A 17696-nucleotide genomic window follows, 5' to 3' on the forward strand; every position below is an offset into this window, starting at 1 on the left:
GGGAATGGAGGACAAGAACTGAATTTACAACTAAACTCCTTTAAGGCTCAACCAGTAACCCATGAGAAAGGAGCAGCTACTCACCGCTGGTCAGAGGTGAGTCAGCAGGCTCCATCACTGGGAATCCCTAATTAACTTCTGTGGGGAAATCTCCCAGCTAACTGGGGTTGACTGTAAAAGCAAACCCTCCTTCTGACACGCACATATGTTAATGCACTATTGTAAAAGTTCAGGGTAGTTATTACTGAGTTGTCACGGGCCCATTAATTATTCACGACACTGTATTTAGCTTTACTCTGGTAAATCTTTTTTAATTGCCCAGCCTACATTACAGAGCATCTTTATTTAACTCTGTTTATGTTTATGCCTTTTCCAATAGCTCATTAAGGACTGTCAGAATCTTTAGTGAGACTCACCAAGCTCTTCCGGGCTTTCATTTCACTCACTCATTCCACTGCATCTTAAAGTTCCAGATATTTTTCAAGTCCACCCCTCACTCACATTTTCTTTTCCCTGCCTCTGAAGAATGCTGGAGACTTACTTCTCCAATATTTCCAGACTGCGATTCAATCTTTCCCACTGCTAAAAGGTAGCTGTTTGAAAATATGTATCTATACGTGTCCCTGGAGCCTCCATTTGCCAACAGTATCAAGTCCTGATGCCTTAGGAAAGCACCCAATGCCCTGGCTAGTTTGGCCCCAAACTCACAACTCATCTGCTAACATTCTTTCCTTCTCACTTTCTGCTTCAGCTCTTTACAAACAGGGCATGAGATGTCTTTGTCCCTTCTTTGCTTTCTGCTTGGAACTCTCTTGGGTCCCACTCAAATGTTACCCCTTCTTCCAGACAGAGGTTCCCCATCCCTCTGCTATTCTCCCAACAACACTACTCCCCTGCCATTGCTGAGGCTGCATGACCCTCTGAGGTGTGAACGGTTATAAATGAGACAGTCTCTTGCCAGATGGAGAACTCCTTTAAGTCAGGGAGTGCATCCCATTCATCTTGCTGTGCCCAGAGCCTGCCCACAGTGAATGCGTGAGAAATACTTATTGAATGAATGAATGAAGGCATTTTTACTCCAGACTATCTGAGTTTAATTAAATCATGTCTGTTCTTTCCAGTATATCCGAACCTACATAACTGCATGATCAGGTGTATACATGGAAGAAAATCATGGGAGAAATAACTATAGTATAGATATGCATGTTTCTTAGAACATATCACTTGGGATTAAAAAAAAAACAGTAAGTCTGAACACATTAAATGTCATGAACATTAAAAACATACTTGGAAATCAGTCCCTCTGGAAAAACTATACTTTCCAAGGATGCCATTGAACTAAAAAGAAAAATGATCCTATATATTTTTCATGGAATGTCACCAAGTAATAATAATAATGAGGAGATTGCAGTTGCCAAGCCTTTTCAAAGCAAGTCATATCTATGTTGGAGGGCACCTTTTGGGAGGAATTATTTGATTTTTAGAAATGAATATTTGGAATTGCTTTTTCAAAGACTAGCTGTGTCTGATTCTGAAAATTTTGAATTGTGTGCATTTGAGAACGAATTTTCTAGCACTTGCATATGCTGGACTATATAGAGTTGGTCCTCTGAGATAGGTCTTAGGAGTTGAATTTGAAGTTATGTCAGTCACATAGATGTAAATCCTGCTGGTCTCAGAGAGAGAGATGTGACTGACAGCGGGGCTTGCCTTGAATGGTTGTAGCTGAAGTCATAATTTATGAACATAATGTGGGGTAGAAGGCTGGCATATGCAAAGCATGACTGCATGCAAAATGAGGATAAAAATACAGGTTAACTACATAGTATTCACATGGGACTGGAGCCTACTTACTATTCTTTAGTGTCATGCATTTCCCAATGGAAACAACATGTATTTTACCAGTAGGCACCAAGTGAAAGTGACACATTGTGGATAAAATGGATCCATAGTCTCTGTGTTTGAAGTTTGGTGTGAAATACCAATTCCAGGAGTAGTTTATCAGAAAACTAGCCCAGGTTAATAAAACATGCATATTGTTTCCCAAGTGGATATTTAATAAGGTGCATGAAAAGAGTTGATATGCTCCTTTTAGATACCAGGTTTCACAGGATTATAAAGCTGGAAGGGACTTTAGAAATGATCTGATGTAACTCCCACCCACTGTTTTGTAGTTGAGGAGCTTCCAGCAAAGTCAGGACTCAAATCTGACCTCCTGTCCTCAGGTGGGTCTCTCCCTTTTCCAGTAGTCAGGGGAAAATCCTATAAATTGGTATTAAATAATTCCCACTGATGTCACAGTACAATTGAACTCACTGCAGTTTTTAGCACAGCTGCCAGCCGGAAAGGTCAGGAAATGCTTCTCCAAGTGATTCTCTTGGATTGAACTTGTAAGATACAGTGGGAAAAGCATGATATTCAGAAGCTGAAGTCGAGAATGTGAGCGCAGGCACTTGCTATTGAGGAGCTGTGTGCCCTTGGGCCAATCTTCTACCTTCTCTGAACCTTAGTGGGTTCATCTTCACATGGGAATGATAAAAATTCCTGCCTTGAGAGGCTGGTGAGAGGACTGGATGGTTTAATAGGAGTGAATGTGCTTGGCAAGCTACAATGGCACTTACAAAGATTTAGTTCTTACTGTCATCATTAAGAATTATTTATTAAACCACCAAAGAAGCACAGCGGGTGTCTGGGCCTTAAGCAAGGCAGGAAGCAGGGAAGACCATGGGCCGCACCCACAGTAGGGGTTTTATCTCCTAAAGACCCAGTTTTTACCAGCAGGTAACCTTATTTGCAAAACCCATTAAGTCAACCTGCCTCAGCAGTGAAACAACTCAGTGTTCTTTCCTTGGTAACTTCTAGCAAATTCTTAATATTCTGAAACACTTCACTTTGGATTTATCCTCTTCTCACTCCTCAAGAACTGAGCTCTCACACCATCTAGAGCATCTCTGTCCAATAGAAATACAATGCAAGCCACGTCTGTAATTTTAATTTTCTTGTAGTCACATTTAAAAAGAAAAAAAAAGCAACAGGTGAAATTAATTTTAACAGTATATTTTATTTAACCCAATATATCCAAAATGTTATCAGTTCAAGTTATTAATGAGATAGTTACCATCCCCTTTTTTTCCACACTAAGTCCTCAAAATCCCCTGGGTGTTTGACACTGACAGCACACCTCAGTCGAGAATAACTACATTTCCATGGAAATAGCTACCATATTGGAAAGACATGTAGGTCTAGAGCCTGGCAGGGTGACCACACCTACTGATAAAGCAGACTGAGAAACTTTAACTTAGGAACTCTCCATGGAAACACTTAAGAACACTGAATGAAACAATCATGTCCTAGCACATAGATGGGGGAGGGAACCCTAGCAACAGAAATGACAGCCTAGCAACACTAGATGTTGTACGAAAGGGAAATTAGAAAACTATTACTTTGAGAAGAAGCATTTCTGGGAAGGCCATCTTTTTCTATTTTGTTTAATGTGAAATAAGGAAACTGATCGCACATCTACCCAAATATACATCTTATAAGGCGCCACCCTCGTTATCTCTTTATCCCACAACCCAGACACTGGCATATTTTGTCATGTTGTTGATGCTATGGTTCTCACTTAGGAAGACAAACAGTAAAGCATGACATGGGGCTGAGATGTCATATTTCTTCCCATGGCATAGCCTGCCTTGTGAGCCTCATGGGTCACCATAAAGAGCTGAATTGCACACAGCAGGTTGGTCATCAGAAGTCTTCCCACGTCATTTTATAAAAATACCCTGCCAACTCCTGGACAGGACCTGGTCTTACAGGCCTGGGTTCCTAGTTCGTTTCTATTTCTCCTCTCTTGGTTCCTCTTTCCCATGAAGATGCAGAAGCTCCTTGGTCCAGCAGACTAAAAGCTAAGGATGAGGGATGCCCAGAACCTGACCTCCCGCTCCACTATCCCCGACACCCAGTGATGGGACATCTTTGCTCACCCTCAAGGCTGCTCCTTTCTCAGAAAAGTAAGAATAAGGATGCCACAACCAGCCTAGCTCCGCCTCTCTGAGCAAAGATGACAATCATTATGTCTTTCTTGGCAAGAGCTGCCATGCCCCTCTTTTCATTCTCTAACCTCACGGTCTGGTTACTCTGAACCCAATGCTTCCCTAGTGTCCACCTCCGTTGAGAAGGTCTGGTCCCTTTCTCACCACCCCTTGTCCCCTCCATCCCAAGTGACCAGATGGCATAAGGTCTGAGTAGAATATAAAACTGTGAGCAGAGGGCAGTCAACAGTTGTGAACAATAAAACCATAAAACAATGGAGTTTGAATAAAGATTTTACTAAAATCCTTCACTTTGTTTGTCATACTTTTGCTTACAATGCTGTCTATGAGGAGGCTCCTGGGTGTGTACATGCGCGCCTATCACTGGCACGGTTTGAAAGCTATCGTACTGGGTGTGATAACTAGTGAGAAAGCCAGTTACGGTGTCTGGATCAAGTATATTTTCCATGAATGTCCAGCTCAGATGAGCCTTCCCTGACCATTTCAGCTGAAAGGGGTCCTCCCTCCTCTGTAGCAGAATGGATGCTATTCTGCTTCTCAAACTTAAAAATGCCTACGAATCCCCTGGGGATTTTGTTCAAATGCAAGTTGTGATTTAGTAGATCAGGGGTGAGCCTGAAATTCTGCATTTCTGAGATGCTTCCAAGAGATGCTAAGGCTGCTGGTTGCTGACCCTACCTTGAGCAAGGCAACAGCTCACTCAGTGCCTCATCACAGATTCCAGGGGTATGAAAGCGACTTGCCTCCTTTCCTAGATGGTAAACCTTTTTTTTTTCTTTTACCATTTATTTTTTTATTGAAGTATAGTTGATGTGCAACATTGTGTTAGTTTCAGGTTTAGAGCACAGAAATTCAGTTATACATACATATATATCTATTTTTTTCAGATTCTCTTCCCTTATAGGTTATTACAGAATACTGAGTACAGTTCCTAATGCTATACAGTAGGTCCTTGTTGGTTATGTAATTTATATATAGTGATGTGTATATGTTAATCCCTAACTCCTAATTTATCCCTCCCCCTTCCCCCTCTGGTAACTATAAGTTTGTTTTCTTTGTCTGCAGGTCTATTTCTGTTTCGCATATAAATTCATTTGTAACATTTTTTTTGGATTCCACATAAACTTTTTGAGAGCATATTCTTTTTAACATGTTTTCCTTACTATGATTTTAAGCAGATGTTTGTGGAAAACATGGCGAAAAGGTTATCACTGGTCACTTATTTCTGTCATTTTATCCTCAGCAACCGATTACAGTGACCACAGAGTGATTCGGCCAATGGGCTGCTGATGAATCTGCAGGTGTCAACAGGGGATGAGTGAGAACCTGCCTTCACTCCCAGCTCTCTGCCCTCCCCTCAGTGGGATTAGAACTCAACCTCCAGTTTTAGGCCCTACTCTTGATACCTGACCAGACAGAAGTAATATAACGAGAACATAAATGAAACAAATCTCCCTTTGGTTTTACACTTTGAAGTCCGGGTGTCATGGTTTGCCTGCATGATGACCTTGATCTCAGATTCTACCCTCCCTTTACTATTATCAAGTTTGTTTCTGGTCCCTGCTTAGATTCCTGGGTTCTTAATATGTTCCCCTTTGTGACGATGTGCCCTGGCCTTGACCCTCTGCCAGCTGACTTGCCCTCTTCTGACCTGTGTGATAATCCAGGACTCAGGTCAGAGTCCCTCAGACTGCAGACCCCACTGGTGCCTTCAGTCTCAACTTGATCCTATAAACGGGACCATCATCACAGCTGGAGCTGTCAGAACAAACTCATCTAATGGAAACTTAGCCTGGCTGGTGAAGCCTTGCTTTAAACTTTGCTGTGATGCCTTATAGAATGGGGATCAGTATAATTTTCCCACTCCTATGACAAAGGATTAAAAATTCATCCTCTGAGTATGGAATACAATTCTCCATCTTCGTTCCTTTCTCTCATGGCTCTATTTTTTCTTCCTCCAACTAATCAATTCATGCTCGAGCCATAATACCCACCTCTTCTACTAGCAGATCAGAGAATGGGAGGAAATGATAGCTTCCAGGGTATTTGGACATAGTTCCTTGATCAGAACTTCAGGTTTCCTCTCCCTTACTCATTTGATTCCAATCTTAATTAGTTAATTTATTTATTTATTTATTTATTTATTGACATATAGTTGATTTACAATGTTGTGTTAGTTCCTGCTGGACAGCAAAGTGATTCAGTTCTACATATAAATATAGACATATATTTTTTCATATTCTTTTCTATTATGGGTTATTACAGGATATTGAATAAAGCTCCCTGTGCGACACAGTAGGACCTTGTTGTTTATCTACTTTATATATAATAATTTGTATCTGCTAATCCCAAACTCCTAATTTATCCCTCCCCAATCTTTCCCCTCAGGTAACCATAAGTTTGTTTTCTATGTCTGTGAGTCGAATCTGTTTCTGTTTTGTAAATAAATTCATTTGTATCATATTTTAGATTCTACATATGATATAGATAGATATTAGTATATCCTTAAGTAATTGTAATGACTGTTTACTTTTCAGAAGCAGGAACACAACTAATATTTATGCTTTCATTGGGACTGTGTTATATTACCTGTTCCCATCTAGAACTCAGTTTTTGAAACCTGACCATCACCAACCGATTCAGGAAAAATCCCATAGGATATCTGTGGCTGCCACTCTTAATAGCAGTACATCCCCTAGAGATATGAAACCCTATGGGACATCCTTCCTAATTTATAACAACAGACCCAAGTACTAAAAATCACTTTGGAGAGTTTTCTAGAATTGACCTACATTTTAAAAAATGATTGTTATTAATTTTACTTCGGTAAAACAGCAAATTAATCAATCAGCTGAAAACTCTATCAAGACAAAGGAAGGCTTTACGAATCCCTTCCCCTCTTTCCTGAAGGATCATTTCTTCATTGTTGCTGTCACACTGATGCAGTGATTATGCCATGAACTAATGAAGGAAGTGATGAGGGGCTGTTCTTAACTGTTACTGCCACAGTGGCTACCTTTGTGTTGAGTATTGACTCTCTGCTACTGAGAACAGACCTGGAAAGTAGAGAATTGAGCCCAAAACTGATATCTTTATTCATAATTGTTGTCTAGGCTGCAGAAAGAGGAATAGACTGCTATTTACACGGATGAAATCTCCTAGGCTGGGGGCTCAGAAAGGTGACTCTTTCCTTCTTAAATAATGTACATCTGGGCTTCCCTGGTGGCGCAGTGGTTGAGAGTCCGCCTGCCGATGCAGGGGATACGGGTTCGTGTCCCGGTCCGGGAAGATCCCACATGCCGCAGAGCGGCTGGGCCCATGAGCCATGGCCGCTGAGCCTGTGCGTCCGGAGCCTGTGCTCCGTAACGGGAGAGGCCACAACATTGAGAGGCCCGCGTACCGCAAAAAAAAAAAAAAAAAAAAGCAAATAATGTACATCTTTGTTGTACAGTAGAAACTAACGCAGAGTTGTGGAGCAACTATACTCTAATAAAAATTAATTTAAAAAATTTTTAATTAAGAGGGTAGGTCTCATGTGAAGTGTTATTACCATAACAACATTTTTTTAAAGAATGAATTAAAAAAAACATCATATTATACACTTTAAAAAAATGTACTTGATGGGAAGTCAAATCAAAGTCAGCTCAAGCCTTTTTAGACTCATATTCACTGTAGATCCTCCTTTTTTCTATATATGCCTGATTTTGACTGACTAATCCTCACCCACCCCACACACTGCCCACTGCTCTGTTTGTGTAGAAGGATTCCCCTGACAGGAAAACACTGCAAATACATAAAGTAAGCAAAAGAAGTAGAACTGATTCAGACAGCCTACTTATGAATCATAAAAGGGGGAAAACAGTTTGACATACTTCAGAGAATTTTTAAATAAATGTTTTAAAAAAATTTTTTTAATGTAAAAAACTGAAATGTTGTCGTGAGGTTGAAAACTGTGCAGTGTCACAACAGATCTCTAACATCCTAAAGATCCAGGCAATCCCCAACTGGGAAAGGTTAAGGGGTTGATCTCTTCTTCTGGCAGAATGTAACACAGCCCTGTTCCTCAACAAGTGCAGGCCTGGATACAGTATCTTTGTATAGTGTTTAATTCAATTTCCAGCATATTAAATCAGTGACAGTGTAACCCAGGACAAGCTTTTAAATTAAAAGCAAATCTAGCTCTGACAACAGCCTTCTCCTTGACCTAATGGATAGTTCTTTTTAAGCCTGTGAAGCATTGTTCCTATTTGTTAATCCTAGCACTCCAGCTGTACATACCACCCCCCATGAAATGCAGAAGGCAATTCTGGCTTCCCAAGTCTATATGGTACATCTCTTAAAATTAGTGATATGGGACACTTTGAACATCAGCTTCAAATACTCAGATATGGGTTTTAATGAAAATGGTTTAATTTGATTATAACTAAAATTTGAAATGATACAAAATAAGTTGTATTATACAAATAAGCTTAAGATTCTCTCTCCACATATAATACCGATTCCTGGGTTTCGGACAGTAATACTGTCAACTCTGGAAACCCCCTGTAGATCCCCTTTGACTGACTTGCACAATGCTGTAGTCATGGCCTTAGAAGAACAGACTTTCTGGTGCATATACTCTGGGGACTGGACAAGCAAAAAAGAATTCATAATAAGAGCAGGATCAGAATTTTAAGCCTGGAAAGAACCTTGGACACTATTTTTGACTAATCACATCATACAGGTAGAAAACTAAGACCCAGAAGGAGGAAACCAAAAGGAGACCTAAACTTGGGGGGCCATTGGCAGATGCTGTCACATGTAAACCCAGGACAGGAGGTGACTGCCGGGGGTCTGAGCCCCCAAGTGGCCAAATCATCTGATCCCCTTTTAGTCCAGTTCCCCAAAAGGCAGCTGCCCCTCTAAATAAGATCCATTGCTGATACACTAACTGTGACCCTCTGCCTTCATCTCAGGGTTAGAAAAGATCTACCGTTGTCCTTCAGGCCACCTCTTGCCTCTAGAGGATTTCTGGACTGATCCATTTCCATTTTAACCCATCTTTATTATCCCTCACCATCAGTAATTGTATGAGTTCTGTATGTACACTGGACATGGAAGTAATGTTCTATGGTGATAACAATTATGGTGCTGATGGTCGTGGTCATCATAATAGCAGAAGCTACAGCTTTTCTTTGAGTAGATAAGTAGGAGCACCAAAAATCCCCCAAATCATTCTGTATACAGGTGTATTCTCAGAAGGTCAAGAGTACGTAAGAATTAAGTGAAAAATATCTATCCCAAAGCTTCCCCAGTCTGACTTTTCTATCAGCAAGAACAGGTAAGTGAAGGTGAGCATCTAGCTGCATCTTTCTCAGAGGATAACTAGTATTTTGTGAAACTCAGCCCCACTTTCCTAGCACTAGTAACCTACAAAAGAGCTGCATGATTTGTTGTATCCTTTCTAGATAACGTGGCACCTTTTCTGATTCACTGTAGCATTAGCAACTCAAGAAGCAACCAGGCAGCAAGTGCAGCTACACTCATGCAAAGAAGAAATAATAACCCCTGGGCTTCATTCACAGATCAGCAAATATTCACTGAACATGTATGCCTACACACGTAAGATCCACAACTACTAGAGTAACCTCCTGAGGATTTGCCCATGGTCCTTCTTCCCGACCAGCCATGCCAACAGTTCCCAAGGACACCATCATACAGCTGGAAGGAAGTCACATGGTGTGGTAGTCAGAATTACGCATGCCATTCAAGAGAATACTTCCTGTTGAGAATTACTGAATGTTTTTCCCATGAAATCCATCAACACATTCCAACTATTTTCCAAGATCATACCTGAGAAGCATGACTAGCACCACACTGCACCTTCTATCTGATAATACGTCAGAGTAATAAATCTGATTCTAATACCTAGTCTTCCTTCCATAAGCTTAGAATGTGTGCTATTCAAATTCTAAAACAAGTCAGGGAAATGTGCTAATCAGATTGGTCTGGGATTCCATATAAAGGGGAATCATTCTAGTATTTATCTGTTACTCAGTGACTGGTGCTATTTAAATTCATTGGTAGACTATTCCATTCAAACTGTAAAAATATAGAACATATTTAACAGAAGTCATGTACTTGGATATTCAAACAATAAGGACCTTTTTTGTAAGTGACTGAGCAAAGACCTTCACAGTTACTGACCCAAGGATTGTGGACGCTATTCAAAAATGATAGCATCCATTTGCATAGATACTACTTTCAATTGCTCTGATAGTAGCCTGCAATTTCATGGGGTATAAGAAGTATAACATTTTTTTTTACCCTTGTAAGTGTATAGTTCAAGTGAATGGAAAAATTATAGCTTTTGCATTTATTACAAGGATACTGAAATAGTTATATTTACCACACAGATTTATGCATAAATTATTCCAGCTCTTACAGAAACCCAAGCAAATGGACAGAGGACTGTCTGATTGTGTGTGGATTTATATCTGTGAGCCAACTCAGAGATTTAAATACCAAGCTCAGCACTCAAGGCTGTGGTGTGGATTTGTGATGCTCCAGGGAAGATACTGGGTCCATAACCAATGAATAGATTTCAAAGTGACACAGCTACAGTAATTCAAGCAAACTCCTACTTCTTTTATGCAAAAAAAGCAAAGGTTAGTTCATTATGTTTGGAGCAGCATGTAATGATAGAAATTGTCATAAAATTTCAGAGCTGGAAGATGATCTAGTCCAACCCTCTGTATAATAAAGTATCTTTTACCATAGTTCTGCTTACAGTTTTCTAAACTATGCTTAGACACTCCAATGATGAGGAACTCGTTACTTCTAAGGAATCTTAGCTGAACTACTTATGACTACTTAAAAATGTTTTCCTTACATTAATTCAAAATTTCTTCTTGTAGATCCTATCCATTTTGTCCCAGAGGGCTGATGCAAAAGTTTCTTCCACATTAGAATCCTTCAGTACCAGAGAGCTCTCAAGTTTTCAGGTTTCTCTTCTACCAAATCATCCTCAGTTACATCAACAATTTCCCATGTGCCCTTTTCTCCCTCCCACCTCAGTACTGAAGTCTAGCCTAGAATCTGTGCAGAACCACGTGACCTAAAGAGAAAAACATTTAAAATTCTGTCTCAATTTCCACATAGGCAAAATGTGTCACCTCAAAGATGAGTCTGAGGGTCACATAAGAAAGAAAACTTGGAAACCCTCTGTAAATAGAAGTGTTACACAAATACAAGGAAAATTTTTCTAAGGATTTCAATAAGATGAAGCCCACCATATCCTAAGGAAAATCTCTTCAAAAAGTAACGCAAAGTAAACTTGCGCCAATAATTTACTTTGGTATAAATACAATGAATTTCAACCAATCTGTTTACAACTCTCCCACGATGTTGGGCCTATTTATATGCTCCAATTACATCCACACTCAATGCGTTTAAAATCAATGGACTTTTATGAATGAAAGGGACATGATCGAGTTAGAGAGGGATTGATGACATTTCCTCTGAATCTTTCAACGTTTTGCCACTCCTTTGAATAAAACAATATTTTCACACTTTTGTCAACAATCCTCACCCTTATAATCCTTCAGTGGTTTCTCAATGCCTCCAGAATAAAATCTAAACTCCTTTCATTGTCCAGCCCAACTAATTCTCCATCTTCACCTCTAGCTACTGTCTCTCAATTGCTCTCTCTGTTCGAAGGGCACGTTTAACCTGCCTTATTCTTTCTTGCCTCTCTGCCCTTTTGCACAGTCATATCCAAGCCCTCACTGCCAACCTCCACTTTATTCCAGTAGCAGACCTGCCCACCATCACAACCTCTGCTCAAACATCTTCTGCTCCAGAGTCTTACATGAACCACGAAGGTGGCTTGAGTTTCCTGTTTCTATCAGAGTGCTTATTTCCCAGTACTGAAATTGTGTGTTTACTGTTCCATCTTCCTCATCAGACAGTAGATTCCTTGAAAGAGGATGTGTACTTTATTCATCTTGGGGCGATTAGTAACTAGCATAGTGCCTTGCGTAGAGCAGGTACTCAATACAGATGAATAGATGAATTAATAAGCAGTAGAGGGAACACAGATATATGGGAAATGACCATTCAATAAACTCAGGAAAGGGCACCAATCTTGCTTGACCTATATCAGAATTCAGAACTAACTCAGTATCAATAAGGTACTTTTTCAACACTCGCAGCTGTACCCAGTATGTTATTTTCCTACCCATTCCTTATCTCTAGAATTTTTTATCATTTGCAAAGCACTTTCTGCTTATTCACATACATTGTGCCATTTAGTCATTAATGCCACTACAACAACCTCAGCGTGTCCAAGTGGTGTAGGAAGAAGAACACTGGTCAGATGATCTGAGCTCCAGCCTCCGTTCTGCCATTGGACCACTGGTGTATATTAGAGAAACATCCTAACTTGTCTAAACTCAGCTGTCTCTCGAACTTTGCCAACCTTAGTGAAGGTAAGTTGTCATTTTTATACATTGTTGTCCTTATTATCCAAATTGGCATTTGGAGGTAGCTAATTGAACCAGAAAAATACTTTAGGGTAAGACAGGCCTGGTTTTGACTCTGAGCTACATCACATAATAGTTGGGTAATCTTGTGCCAGTTACTTAATCTGAGTTTAAGCAATCTTGAGTAATCTTTGAGTAATCTCTCTGCCAGCTTTCTCATAGACAGAGGTACTAATGCTTAGACGAGAGAGAAGTATAAAAATATTTGTAGATGTTTAAAGTGCCACATAAATTTCTTGTTATTATAATTCTTGTTTGGGCAGGTTGAAGAATGGCATAGAACAATGTTTCTCAAAGTGCTTTGTGTGCCACATGATTACAAGAGAATTGAATAGCTGTGCCTTTAAAAACTTACTGACAACTGCACAACAGCTTAGTAAGTAAAGGCTCTGAGAAGTCCTGCTGTGGAGAGATCTGCTTAATTCTGCTTAACCCGTCATTTTCCCAAGTACCTGAACATGGGACACATGTTAATACCTCGTGGGGGATCAAGCATGAGAAACACAAGAAAGCTGTTCTTCCATCAGGTGACTCTCACAATAAGATATTCAGAAACAAACCCAAAAATGGTAAAAATACTCCCCATTCTACCATCCACGGAGTTATCATTTACCATGTGCCTATTTGCTAGAAAACAACTAAATATGTACGTACCTACACATGTACATGTGTAGGAGAAATTCAGGTCAAACTTGAAGAGTAACTCATAAACTCTGAAGGAAGAAGACGTCCAGATATAATCGATCGTGGGTATTATGAAGACTATAAGCTGTTCTGATTGCACGTTTCTGATTCCCACTGGCTGAACTGCACCCTTAGTAACTTCTGGAATCATATGATGTGACAAGAAAAAAAAAGTACTTCCTCATTCATTCACACAGTTCCTTTAAAGTCACAATTGCTCTTTTCACATGGTAGCAAAAATTCACTTCAGTATTTCTAACGGCTCTTTCCCAGTATCAACTCCTGCGACTTTAAAAGCTGCCATTAATTTTTCCATTAGTAAACGTTAATTAAAACGAATATGTACCATTGCTTTCAGCAGTTGCATTTGTAATAAATGTATGAATACATGCAAATCTTGTCCAAAATGTTTCAAACAGCTATTTCTGAGCAAGCAAACACTTTGATGGTATTTCAAAGGATTTTATCTACAGAGAGCTTTTAGAATCTGACCCTTACCTAAAATAACTTGAATTCCATGGAAATACAATGAACAGTTACCAACCTAGCTAAAATCTATTCTATTGATCTTAGAAAGTAGCATGTTAAAACATGAGTAATGAACTCTGAGCTTTGAACCATTGATACCTTGGTCTTTCTGCAACATTTGTGTACAATGCATTGAAAAGAAAAGCTTGAAAAAGCAGAGGGATGCTCCTAATTAAGGAATCACAGTGGTCAAAGATAATGGTCTAGTACAATAATCTGAGATGAACTGCATTTCACCAGTTTATTATCAAAGATGCACCCATCCCCCCAAGTTCCATTCAAATCTTCTATACTCAGAGAAACTGAAACAATTCGGAATGCATCTGAGCTTTAAATTCCAAGAACTCTCTGACCCCATTTCAATTTCCTACATTAGGCTAAAGTTTTTTTTTTTTTGCTTTGTTTTTAACATTATAAGGAGAAAATAAATGAGGCTGAGTCTTAGATCATGCTTCCACCAAGTTACCCCACCATCCTCCAAATATCTTAGCCAGAATCCAAGAACAGTAAGATTAGATAATTCAGATATACATTATTAAATACATTATTCTGAATATGTAAACAAATATAAAAAAAAATGTGTATATATATCTAAAGAAATACTATCTCCTCCCAAATGACCATGTGTTAGCAGAATAAACTTTGAAGCCTTTAAGGAAAATATTGTAGAAATGCTTGACAAAAAGGAGCCATGTGTGACCATAGTTTCTCCAAGGGTTGGGCTGGTGAATGCATTTGTCTGACAGCCTGCGGTTTTCCTTCTGCACTGAACCTTACCCATCCCTGCCCCCCACCCCTCCATAGCTTTGCTGTGTGGCCAAATGACCCAGTGGCTATGGTCTCGCTGAGATGTATTGAGGCCCTTTTCTTTTCCTAATTATTTCTCACTTTCCATATTTTATGTCCTGAGATATTAAACATCATTTCTCAATTGGGAAAATGTTTGGTCTAGAAGGTCTAGTAAACACAACTAGAATTTGATATTCAATTTTTCATAAAGTATAAATCGGTAAGAAACATAGATAGTTCTTCAGTTAATAGAACTGAGAAGTGTTTGCATTATTTACATAAATCTAGACATTTTAAAGGTAAAAGTGAGTGATTTCCAAATCCTGCATGAAGTCTGCAGAAGTTAAGAAATGGAATGTTAAGCTTCATTTACCACATTATCAGATTAAAACTGCTAATCATACGAATCTCAACCCGTAAATAATTCCAGTAATTAAATCAAGCCTTTGAGTTATTCACACTCGAAAAGCACCAAGCTGCAAGCCTTTGCAATAGTCAACCATGGGAAATATAGCTATCACATTTAACTGACGTTTCAAAAAGTCCTTTAAGTCCAAAGCATGGAAGTTTCCAACATCAGTTTGTCTGACTGCATATCATATAGCACTTTACCAGAAAGTATCTGCTTGGAAAAAAAGTTTCTCAGTTTGAAAAGTCACTGTCTGTGGCAATGCTTACCCTGCTTTACAAATCAATGGTCCCGGAAAAGACTGAAAAATAATCACACTTGCTCTTCTCAATGAAAACACTACACTTCACCGTAAAGAAAAGGATGATTTTAGTTCCATTCCACAAATTCTCTGAGTTGTAGCAGAGTTAATGACTCATAATCGTTGTTTTTTTAATCACAAAAATAACTACAAATAAAATTGAAAAGGACACTGGCATAGCAGAGTGTAGTCCCATATCAGTGCACTTGTGAGGAAGTTTTCTCATTTTACTTTTACTTACTAAGTTATTTTAAACACCCCCCCCAAAAAAGAAAAACCCAAAAAGCAAAACTCTGGGATGTTAGCATTTAAATGCTTCAACACAAAGAATTCTTGTAGCTGTAAAATATCACTTCAAAAAGCTATCAAAAACATATAAAACCTGGAGAAATGCATTCCTGAGCATGCCACTTCATTATATTCCTAAATCCAGGCTGTGATGGTTCCAGAGATGATTCCCTCTGCCCAAAGGAACCATATTCCAGTTTGTACTCCAGTTTGTAAGTGGAAGTGATATCTGTGTAAAGACTTGGTAGATCAGGTAACAAGCAGCAAAGCAAGTCAATGAAGATGCCAAGTGTGGTCAAAGTTTACAAGATGCACCACCCTTTTCCACGGGTTCTTAGTTATCCCAGAAATCAGCTGAGGCGACACTGCAGGATAATCAGAAAGGGCACCACTCGAGTAAGTCTGGGTCCCATAAAGTGTACTTACTGGTATTTGGAGATGGATATAAAAATAGATATAGATATACACAGTCCCCCCCAAAAACAAGTGTGTCCCTTACTAAGCTCTTTACTTGAAGCACAGTACTTCTCTAGCTGTGAGAATTAAAATGTGGGTACTTTTGAACAGCAATAGCTCCATCTAACTAGAATTAGCAATTTTTCTCAGGGAACAAAAGAAGCCATCCAAACTGCAACACACACCTCAAATTCAACATAATTAAAAAGGATTTTTTAGAAGATGTGATAGGAATCCTCTCCTACTCACAGAATCACTAAAAATGGGGGGGGGGAGCGGGAAGGGGGGTGTAGCACATAGAGAAGCTGGTCGAACGGAGTGGGAAGACAAGGGCTGAGCGCTCAAAGCCACTTTGCTGCCTTTCCCTTGCCCCTCACTTCTCTCCCACCCTAGGTTGTGATCACAAATTTAAAACCAAAACAAAACAAAACCCGGAAGGAGTGTGACTAGGGTTACTACCACGGCAACCCTCAACGATTTTCTTGTGCAAAAGCAAAGCAGTGGGGATGCAGGAGCGGCAACAAATCTCCCTCTTCCCCCACCCCCGATACGGTACCTCCAGATCTGCCCGAGCTGCAAGACGTGGATGAGCGACTGCAGGAGCCAGAGGCAGAAGGAGCAGGACGCAGACCTGCGCTGGCCGCTGGCCCGCGTGGCCCCAATGCTGTTGCCGCCGCTGTTGGTGGCGGCGATGCTGCTCTTGCTGGCGTTGGACGCTTGCCTCTGCGGCGTGGAAGGGCGAGCCTCGCCTTCCGCGGCTGCAGAGCCGCTGCCGGCCGCCGTCTTACAGTCGGCTCCGGGCTGCGGGCAGCTGGCGGCGGCGGCGGCGGCGGCGGCGGCGCTGTCCTCGGTGCTGAAATCGTGCGCAAACCAGCGGAAGCTGAACACTTGCACCGAGAGCGAGCCGAGCACCACGAAGAAGAGCGTGAGCCCGAACCACCAGCGCTGGCCGCGCAAGTAGTAGTCCACGGCGAGCCAGATGTCCGTGCCCACGTCCGCGAAGTACACGGCCACGGCGACCAGGATCCAGAGGCAGTCCCACAGCGAGTAGCGCCGCTGCTCCGTGCCCAGGCGCAGGCACAGCGCCGCCGAGCCCGCCCCGCCGCCGCCGCCCGGGCCGCTCGAGCCCCCGGAGCCGCCGCTCCCGGAGCAGCAGCAGTAGCAGCGGCAGCAGCAGCGGCAGCGCGAGCAGCCGCCGCCGCCGCCGTCCGGGCAGCAGCCGCCGCCCGCCGCCTCCTCGTCCTCGGCTCCCGACCCCGACGGCAAGCCCGGAGCCAGTCCCTGCACCGAGCCCGAGTGGTCCGAGTTCTGCAGCGGGGTGAACGCCACGTCGCTGCTCTTCTTCATTTTCAGCCTCCCGTCTGACTTAGCGGCCATGATGCCTCCCAAGCGGAGCAGAGCCCTCCTTTATGTGGCACCTTTCCCCGCTGTGTCCTCCTCCCGCCGCCGCCTCGCCTCGCCCCGGCTTCCCTCCCTGGCGGCGCGGCTCCCCTGCCGCTGCCCCTGCGCCCGCTCCTGCGCCGGCTCGCCCGCCGCCCGCCGCCCGCCGGGCTGGGCGCTGGGCCGGGCTAGCGGCGCGCCCGGAGCCGGCAGGAGCGCCGCCTGGCTGCCTGCGCGGAGCCAAGCTGCTCGCGGCGCCCGGCGCGCGCCCCTGCCCGCCGCCCGCG

General features: G+C 41.7%; 1 protein-coding gene across 1 annotated transcript in view; it reads right to left on the reverse strand.

Annotated features, from left to right (window-relative positions):
* XKR4 (XK related 4) overlaps window positions 1-17411 on the reverse strand; it is a gene marked incomplete at its 3' end in the record, with an annotated part of 319753 nt that extends 302342 nt beyond the window's left edge. The window contains exon 1 of the mRNA XM_082601719.1: window positions 16586-17411. Within this exon, the coding sequence (XP_082457845.1) occupies window positions 16586-17406 (821 nt within the window). The 5' untranslated portion in view covers window positions 17407-17411. The remainder of the gene's footprint in view (window positions 1-16585) is intronic.
* Window positions 17412-17696: the final 285 nt, after the last annotated feature.

This window comes from Mesoplodon mirus (genome assembly GCF_964341445.2).
Source record: "Mesoplodon mirus genome assembly, chromosome: 16".
In the NCBI taxonomy this organism is placed as follows: Eukaryota; Metazoa; Chordata; class Mammalia; order Artiodactyla; family Ziphiidae; genus Mesoplodon; species Mesoplodon mirus.